We start from the raw sequence: 9,515 nt of genomic DNA on the forward strand, positions 1-9,515 counted from the left end.
AACGGGTCAGAACCCGGTGCCATCTACTCGTGCAGGACCTCTGGCCGTCCCGCTGGAAATAGGATTGATTCTGTGAAATGCTTTAAGTCCTTATGAAATAACTCGACTTTGGTATATTTGTTATTTTCTAACCAAAGTAGATTAAGTTTATCAGAAGATAAACCTAATCTCTACTTTGGTTCTGAACCGTCCCCTCTGAACTCTGGGAAACCCTGAAGTACTGGTGCTGGTATTTAATTACACCAAACTCTGTTCACATTTCTACCCGTTCACGTTTGGAAACGGCACGACTGCCTGAACATTGCTCTGTTTTTATGTATTACTATAAAGGCATGCAAATACCATCCGATTACTGCAGTCCTGCTTCAAGGGTCGGGACTCAAAGTGTGTTCTCTGTTTCCAGCGCATCCGGCTGCAGAACCACCCCATGACCCAGCTCAAGGCTGGACCAGTTCTAGGCTGATTGGGGACCCTCTTTAGTCCAAAGGGTAGACCAGCGTACGGACCGTCTTTGGGCTCAAGGCTGGACCAGTTCTGGACAGAAGGTTGAACTATCTTCAGGCAGAATATTGATCCAGACTTACCCCGTCTTTAGACTGACGCTTGGACCTGATCTAGACTGACGCTTGGACCTGATCTAGACTGACTCTTGGACCTGATCTAGACTGACGCTTGGACCTGATCTAGACTGACGCTTGGACCTGATCTAGACTGACGCTTGGACCATCTTTAGACTGACGCTTGGACCTGATCTAGACTGACGCTTGGACCTGATCTAGACTGACGCTTGGACCTGATCTAGACTGACGCTTGGACCTGATCTAGACTGACGCTTGGACCATCTTTAGACTGACGCTTGGACCTGATCTAGACTGACGCTTGGACCTGATCTAGACTGACGCTTGGACCTGATCTAGACTGACTCTTGGACCTGATCTAGACTGACTCTTGGACCTGATCTCGACTGACGCTTGGACCTGATCTAGACTGACTCTTGGACCTGATCTAGACTGACGCTTGGACCTGATCTAGACTGACTCTTGGACCTGATCTAGACTGACGCTTGGACCTGATCTAGACTGACGCTTGGACCTGATCTAGACTGACGCTTGGACCTGATCTAGACTGACGCTTGGACCATCTTTAGACTGACGCTTGGACCTGATCTAGACTGACGCTTGGACCTGATCTAGACTGACGCTTGGACCTGATCTAGACTGACGCTTGGACCTGATCTAGACTGACGCTTGGACCTGATCTAGACTGACTCTTGGACCTAATCTAGACTGACTCTTGGACCTGATCTAGACTGACGCTTGGACCTGATCTGGACTGACGCTTGGACCATCTTTAGACTGACGCTTGGACCTGATCTAGACTGACGCTTGGACCTAATCTAGACTGACGCTTGGACCATCTTTAGACTGACGCTTGGACCTGATCTAGACTGACTCTTGGACCTGATCTAGACTGACGCTTGGACCTGATCTAGACTGACTCTTGGACCATCTTTAGACTGACGCTTGGACCTGATCTAGACTGACTCTTGGACCTGATCTCGACTGACGCTTGGACCTGATCTAGACTGACGCTTGGACCTGATCTAGACTGACGCTTGGACCTGATCTAGACTGACGCTTGGACCTGATCTAGACTGACTCTTGGACCTGATCTAGACTGACTCTTGGACCATCTTTAGACTGACGCTTGGACCTGATCTAGACTGACGCTTGGACCTGATCTAGACTGACGCTTGGACCTGATCTAGACTGACTCTTGGACCTAATCTAGACTGACTCTTGGACCTGATCTAGACTGACGCTTGGACCATCTTTAGACTGACGCTTGGACCTGATCTAGACTGACGCTTGGACCTGATCTAGACTGACGCTTGGACCTGATCTAGACTGACGCTTGGACCTGATCTAGACTGACGCTTGGACCATCTTTAGACTGACGCTTGGACCTGATCTAGACTGACGCTTGGACCTGATCTAGACTGACTCTTGGACCATCTTTAGACTGACGCTTGGACCTGATCTAGACTGACGCTTGGACCTGATCTAGACTGACGCTTGGACCTGATCTAGACTGACTCTTGGACCTAATCTAGACTGACGCTTGGACCTGATCTAGACTGACGCTTGGACCTGATCTAGACTGACGCTTGGACCTGATCTGGACTGACGCTTGGACCATCTTTAGACTGACGCTTGGACCTGATCTAGACTGACGCTTGGACCTGATCTAGACTGACGCTTGGACCTGATCTAGACTGACGCTTGGACCTGATCTAGACTGACGCTTGGACCATCTTTAGGCTGACGCTTGGACCTGATCTAGACTGACGCTTGGACCTGATCTAGACTGACGCTTGGACCTGATCTAGACTGACGCTTGGACCTGATCTAGACTGACGCTTGGACCTGATCTAGACTGACGCTTGGACCATCTTTAGACTGACGCTTGGACCTGATCTAGACTGACGCTTGGACCTGATCTAGACTGACGCTTGGACCTGATCTAGACTGACGCTTGGACCTGATCTAGACTGACGCTTGGACCTGATCTAGACTGACGCTTGGACCTGATCTAGACTGACGCTTGGACCTGATCTAGACTGACGCTTGGACCTGATCTGGACTGACGCTTGGACCTGATCTAGACTGACGCTTGGACCTGATCTGGACTGACGCTTGGACCATCTTTAGACTGACGCTTGGACCTGATCTAGACTGACGTTTGGACCTGATCTGCACTGACGCTTGGACCTGATCTAGACTGACGCTTGGACCTGATCTAGACTGACGCTTGGACCTGATCTGGACTGACGCTTGGACCTGATCTGGACTGACGCTTGGACCATCTTTAGTCTGACGCTTGGACCTGATCTAGACTGACGCTTGGACCTGATCTGGACTGACGCTTGGACCATCTTTAGTCTGACGCTTGGACCTGATCTGGACTGACGCTTGGACCTGATCTGGACTGACGCTTGGACCATCTTTAGTCTGACTCTTGGACCTGATCTGGACTGACGCTTGGACCTGATCTGGACTGACGCTTGGACCATCTTTAGGCTGACTCTTGGACCTGATCTGGACTGACGGTTGGACCTGATCTGGACTGACGCTTGGACCATCTTCAGGCTGACGGTTGGACCTGAGCGAGCTCTGCTCTGGCCGACGTGGATCTGTCCGATGACCTGCCAGTCCTCCGAGTCCACGGAAACCATCGAGAGCGACCGGCGTTCGGACAACAGCTCCAGGGTGGTGGAATCAGACGAGAGCCGCATCGCCTCGGCCATGAAGGACCTGAGGAACACAGGTACGTCTGAACCCAGAACCAGCAGAGCTTTGAATGGCAATGAAGGTATCAAAAGAAAAGCCAAAATGACCACAAAAGGAAAACGGAGAAGGATGCTTAGTGAAGTCAGACTTTTAAAAAGCTTGTTTTTCTGAATGGAGTTCTGTTTGATCAAGGCTCGGCTAAGCTAACACCGTAAATCCTCCGTCTACATAACGTCATCAAATCATAAGTAATGCAGCAGATGTATTACACCGTCAGTCCATGTTTTATACACGGGCATTTATAAACATCAGTTTCATTTCAAACCTTTATTTTTTTATTTTATTTATTAAGTAGTTCCACATGAAACATAAAAGCATCAACAGAACAACAAAGGACATCATTCAGCATCATTTACATAACTATCCACATGAGCAGGTACCACCAGCTTCTGACTGAGCAGCATCCACCGAGCTTTAGAACATTTAGTGGCTCCAGATCGTTCAGGTTAACCTGCAGCCTGTCCCCAGACAGAGGAGCTGCCTCTAGAGCTGCTCCCTCAGACAGTCCTAGCAGCTGCTCGTTTAGTAAAACCTCAGCATGCGATCTCAGGCAGGAGCCACTCACACCTCTCCGTGAGATCAGGAGCAGATATAAGATGGAGGTTCCCCAGCATGGCTTTGTATATAAAGTGTCCCAGAGACTGAGCCTCCTTAGAGATGAAGTGTCCCAGAGACTGAGCCTCCTTAGAGATGAAGTGTCCCAGAGACTGAGCCTCCTTAGAGATGAAGTGTCCCAGAGACTGAGCCTCCTTAGAGATGAAGTGTCCCAGAGACTGAGCCTCCTTAGAGATGAAGTGTCCCAGAGACTGAGCCTCCGTAGAGATGAAGTGTCCCAGAGACTGAGCCTCCTTAGAGATGAAGTGTCCCAGAGACTGAGCCTCCTTAGAGATGAAGTGTCCCAGAGACTGAGCCTCCTTAGAGATGAAGTGTCCCAGAGACTGAGCCTCCTTAGAGATGAAGTGTCCCAGAGACTGAGCCTCCGTGCAGAGAGTGAAGCAGAGCAGCCCTACACACAGGGGGCAGTGAAGGGTTAATGCTTCACAGTCAGTCACACATCTCAGAGCGCTGTGATACGCAGCTTCTGACTGGACCAGCCAATGGGCCGGTGCATTCAGATAGACCAGATCCCAGAGTCCAGCACAGGTCAAAGGTCACAGAGCCTCTTCCTGGCCTCCAGGAGGAGCAGGACGTGTTCCTGGAGAAGAACCCTAGCCTCACCCTCAGCTCCTCAGCAGGCTAGAGACCTGAGGTTTAGAGGAGAGACGACCATCAGGCAGACACCCAGGTGTTTGAAACAGGAACCACTTTGAGCACTTGTCCTTGCGTAGTTACAATATCTACAGCAGGCTCTGGGTCTGCTCAGCTTTAGAAAGAGCGTGACCTCGGTTTGATCCACATTAGAAGCAGCGTTAGTTCAGAGCGCTGAGTCTGAGTCGTGTCAGAAGCAGCCTGTGATGTAGCACCAGCTCCTGACTGAGGGACCTCTCAGAACATCACGGGATCATCCGCATGATGTGAAGTAGCTCCATCCACATGTTCCCCTGAGCTGTTGGTGCAGATGGAGAATAGAAGAGGGCCTGAAACAGAGCCTTGAGGAACACCATTAGTGATGTGTACCCACTCAGAAGACAGCCCATCAGAGTGAACACATGGACCTTTCAGAGAGGCAGTTCTCAGACCAGCCACTGCACGGCTGGCCGACACTGAGCAGCCTCTGCTTCAGGATGAGATGATCCACGTGTCCAACGCTTTGGACAGGTCAACAAACAGAGCTGCTCAACTCTGCTTATCATCTAAGATACTCTCCACATCGTTCACTCGTTCATCGTGGCAGTGATGGTGCTGCGCTGCTTTCTGAAGCCTGACTGATGCTATGTAAGCCTGACAGGTTGTCATGGTTACATAGAAACTCCTTTACCTGTTCACTCACGAGGCGTTCAAGGGCCTGAGCCAGAACTGACCACTTAGAGACGGCCTATAGTTATTCAGTAAGGTGGCCTCGCCTCCTTTCAGCGAAGGCTTCCATACGCTGACTTCCACACTTTAGAGATTGTGTTAGAGCTGAGGGAGAGGTTAGAGAGAGAAGTGAGAGGAGGAGCGATAACATCTGCTCTGTCTTTAAAGAAAGGCTCTGCGTCGTCCGGGCCGGCCGGCTTCCTAGGATCTGACTTGGTTAAAGCTTCACGAACAACATCAACAGCAAGAGGAGTAAAACTGAGAGGGTTTCCAGACCACGTTGTTCAGAGTCACGGACTGGGGTTCACAGAAGAGAGTTAGTGAAGGAATCAAGCAGAGAGGCACAGGACACACAGTGCTCATTAAAGCAGCTGAGCATAGAGCCCTGTCCGACAGAGAGCAGAGGCTGAGGTGAGGCACGGAGGAGCTCACTACGGATATCGATTTATGGCTTTCCAGAACGTTCCAGGTTATTATTCCTATGATAGAGTTTCTGTAGGAAAACGCCTCGAGAGCGGAGACACCAGGCTCTGCGTCGGCGCTGCCGCAGAGAGCGGGAACAGACCGCTCAAACCGTGCATTCATTCATAATGGCTAAGTCGTTTTTAATGTTTCATAATCTTTTCTTTATTTGCATATTTACTGGTTGATGTTTCGTTTGTGTTTCAGAGCCGTATTGCTTTGTGTTCGCTTGTTGTAACTTTGTTCATGCTGCCCTCTCGGTCGACTTTAATCTCAATGACACTTTGAGTTAAATAAAGGACATCGTTGGGAAGACACTGAGCGTCCTCCTCCAACCTGAGAGTAGCATGCTAACAAGGTATCAACTGCAGCTGTGAGCATGACAGGATGTGTGATAGAAGAGCCCCAGGAGTGGAGCGCACCAGCTGGGCGTAAAAAAGTAGGGCTTAACTCTAACGTCGGGCTTAGCTACGTGTGACGTAGTGATTTGAATTTACACCGAGTGCACCGAGCCTGACTAGTTTCGGGCGTAGCTGCGCCTGGTCATAAGATGCGCGTGCACGTGAATACACGCCAAACAGTCATTGTTGCCAAGCAACGCTATTTTACCATTTTACAGACTCGGAGGACCCAGAGAAGAGGGAGGTCCCTCACCCTCAGCGTCAGCGACGACTCGAGGGGAATCCCAGATGGCCGCACCCCGAAAGAGAAAGAGGGATTCAGAGCTGCAGCGGGAACTGAGGAGAAAGAAGTCGGTGCTGGAGCGCCAATGGAACGCGTCTTATCGCCCGACATGCAGTTGATGAACATTAATCATGTCTCCCACAGTATTCTGAATCAGCAGCTGCGAGGTTGGGCAGAGCGCGGCGGTTGGGTCTGATGCGTGCTGGAGATCTCCTCGATCAAATCAAAGGCTCGTCTGCAGAAACCTTTCCATCAGCGTCTGAACAGGCGTCCAGTGGGTTCGTTCCATCACGGCGACTCTTCTCTTATTAAGGCCCTTTCATTGCTGAACATGTAAACAAGACGCCCTGCCATCGTTCATATCCTTCTTGCCTGTTTTACGTTACTATGGTTACTAGTCTGTCTTTCCGATTCACGCCTGCTCCATACTAGGCGTAAGAGTTACACCCGGGCGCAGCGCATACAGGGCTTAGTCTAAGTGGTGACTAGTCATAACTTTAGTTTGGTCTTCACCTTCGGTTCTACGTCGGACGGAGAGTTACGCCCAGCTTACGCCCAGCTGGTGCGCTCCACTGCTGGAGCTGCTTGAGGCAGATGATAGCTAAGCTCGAGCCGGGTTCAGGGAGAGTTCTGTAACGGGTAGATGTGTTCTTGTTTCTCATCGACTCTCTCTCCCCCTCAGGCTGGTACTGGGGCGGTCTGACGGCGAACGAGGCCAAAGAGATCCTTCTGGAGACGTCTGAGGGAACCTTCCTGCTGCGGGACTCGTCTCAGAGCGACTTCCTGTTCACCATCTCCGCCATGACGTCCGCCGGGCCCACCAACCTGCGCATCGAGTTCAAACACGGCAGGTTCAAGCTGGACTCGGTGCTTCTGGTTCGTCCGCGCCTACGCACCTTCGACAGCGTGGTTCACCTGGTGCAGCACTACATCGCGCTGTCCAGGTCCGGAGACCAGGCGGCGAGGAGCTCTTCGTCTACGGTGAACTCTTCGTCCTCGTCTTCTTCACCCTCTTCCTCCTCGGTGCAGTTGTTGTTGACGCGCCCGGCGTACACGGCCTTGCCGCCGCTGCAGCATCTGTGTCGCCTCGCCATCAACAGCCGGACGCCTCAGGTGCAGGACCTGCCGCTGCCCAACAGGCTGAAGGACTACCTGAGAGACTACAGCTATCACGTGTAGCGCCAGCGGGTGGGTTAGCACGTTAGCTCGGCTGCTGGGTTAGCACGTTAGCTCGGCTCTGTGATGGTCTCCAGCATTGAAACAGGAAGTCAGGTAACCGATAGCTCCTCAGGTCCTCCTCTTCAGCGACAGCACAGATTCTACGCGCTCTGACTCGCCTGGAGGTCGGAGACGTTGAGTTTGACGGTTTGCCTTAAAGTCACAGAAAATATCAGAGCGATTTGTAAACGAGCTTTACGACGTTTACATCACGTGAACTCTCGACAGCAGGAAGTCTCATCGATCTGAACCGCCTCCATTGGACTCCTTTGTTTACTTCTGGAACATAGTGACATCACTACGGAACACTCGCGCTCCTATCGGCTAGCGCTCCAACACATCGTACGTGATGGGGGGCGGGACATCTGTAAGCTGGTAGGCCAATCACAACAGGGCCGGCCAGCTTGTGGAAACAAACGTAGGGGTTATAACCGACGTTACTGTCAGTTAGTGTCGGTTCGTATTTGATGTGTTTATTTAAATTCATTGTTCGAGCGACATCTTGACATTTCTATTTATTATTTTTATCCCATTAAAAAGTCCCAAAAGCAATTTGATTTTTATTTTTTCAAACATCAAATGTTAATTTCTGTGATGGGAGACGGCCCGTCGGAGGGAGGCGGGTCTCACGGCCCGCTCCCCTCCGGAGCCGCTCCAAAGAGCCGTTTAGTTTAGGGGCGGAATCACTTGGCTTAGGGGCGGAGTCACTTAGTTTAGGAGCGGAGTCACGTGGCTTAGGGGGCGGAGTCACTTGGTTTAGGGGGCGGGGCCACTTGGTTTAGGGGCGGAGTCACTTAGTTTAGGAGCGGAGTCACGTGGCTTAGGGGGCGGAGTCACTTGGCTTAGGGGGCGGGGCCACTTGGTTTAGGGGCGGGGTCACTTGGTTTAGGGGGCGGAGTCACTTGGCTTAGGGGGCGGAGTCACTTGGCTTAGGGGGCGGAGTCACTTGGCTTAGGGGGCGGGGCCACTTGGTTTAGGGGGCGGAGTCACTTGGCTTAGGGGGCGGAGTCACTTAGTTTAGGAGCAGAGTCACGTGGCTTAGGGGGCGGAGTCACTTGGCTTAGGGGGCGGGGCCACTTGGTTTAGGGGCGGGGTCACTTAGTTTAGGGGGCGGAGTCACTTGGCTTAGGGGGCGGAGTCACTTGGCTTAGGGGGCGGAGTCACTTGGCTTAGGGGGCGGGGCCACTTGGTTTAGGGGGCGGAGTCACTTGGCTTAGGGGGCGGGGCCACTTGGTTTAGGGGCGGGGCCACTTGGCTTAGGGGGCGGAGTCACTTGGTTTAGGGGCGGGGTCACTTGGCTTAGGGGGCGGATTCACTTAGCTTAGGGGGCGGAGTCACTTGGCTTAGGGGGCGGATTCACTTGGCTTAGGGGGCGGAGTCACTTGGCTTAGGGGGCGGAGTCACTTGGCTTAGGGGGCGGAGTCACTTGGTTTATCCGCGGGAGAAAGATCGACTGTTTTGCCAGAAATCTCCTTGAACTCCCAGAAGTCGCTAACTTGCTTCATCTCTCGGCCGAACTCCAACTCCAGCAGCTTCACGCCGTCGTCTACGGCTCACGTGCGTTCAGGAGAGCAAGTCCCGTAAAGGCGAGTGGACCAACGATAAAAGAACGGCTCTCACGATTCAGAAGTGACTCGACGAATAGAAATAGAGAGTTACGTTGATTCAAATCAGGTTTTATTTATGAAGCACATTGGAAGCGATGTCTGGAGGCGAAGAGCTGCTCGTGTAATAAAACACTTCACTAGGGGAACGTCAGGAGTCGCGCTCCGCTCTGACGGCCAGGGAGAAGAAGTGAGTCTTCAGAGTAGATTAAGCACCAGGGTCCGGGCCGACCTCACGTGG

General features: G+C 52.0%; 1 protein-coding gene and 1 long non-coding RNA gene across 2 annotated transcripts; one reads left to right on the forward strand and one right to left on the reverse strand.

Moving 5' to 3' along the window:
- Positions 1-1,093: 1,093 nt before the first annotated feature.
- On the reverse strand, positions 1,094-2,512 carry LOC139433333 (uncharacterized). The gene is made up of 3 exons (XR_011642856.1): positions 2,289-2,512; positions 1,254-2,219; positions 1,094-1,161 (listed from the first exon to the last, which is right to left on the reverse strand). It is a non-coding gene; the product is annotated as an uncharacterized lncRNA (long non-coding RNA).
- Positions 2,513-2,902: 390 nt separating this feature from the next.
- Positions 2,903-8,209, forward strand: socs2 (suppressor of cytokine signaling 2). Its single transcript, XM_034077886.2, has 2 exons — positions 2,903-3,327; positions 7,135-8,209. The coding sequence occupies exons 1-2, from the start codon at positions 3,201-3,203 to the stop codon at positions 7,629-7,631; spliced, it is 624 nt and encodes a 207-aa protein (XP_033933777.1). The 5' UTR covers positions 2,903-3,200; the 3' UTR covers positions 7,632-8,209.
- The last annotated feature ends 1,306 nt before the right edge of the window (positions 8,210-9,515 follow it).

The sequence above is a fragment of the Pseudochaenichthys georgianus genome, unplaced genomic scaffold (assembly GCF_902827115.2).
Source record: "Pseudochaenichthys georgianus unplaced genomic scaffold, fPseGeo1.2 scaffold_2076_arrow_ctg1, whole genome shotgun sequence".
NCBI lineage: Eukaryota > Metazoa > Chordata > Actinopteri > Perciformes > Channichthyidae > Pseudochaenichthys > Pseudochaenichthys georgianus.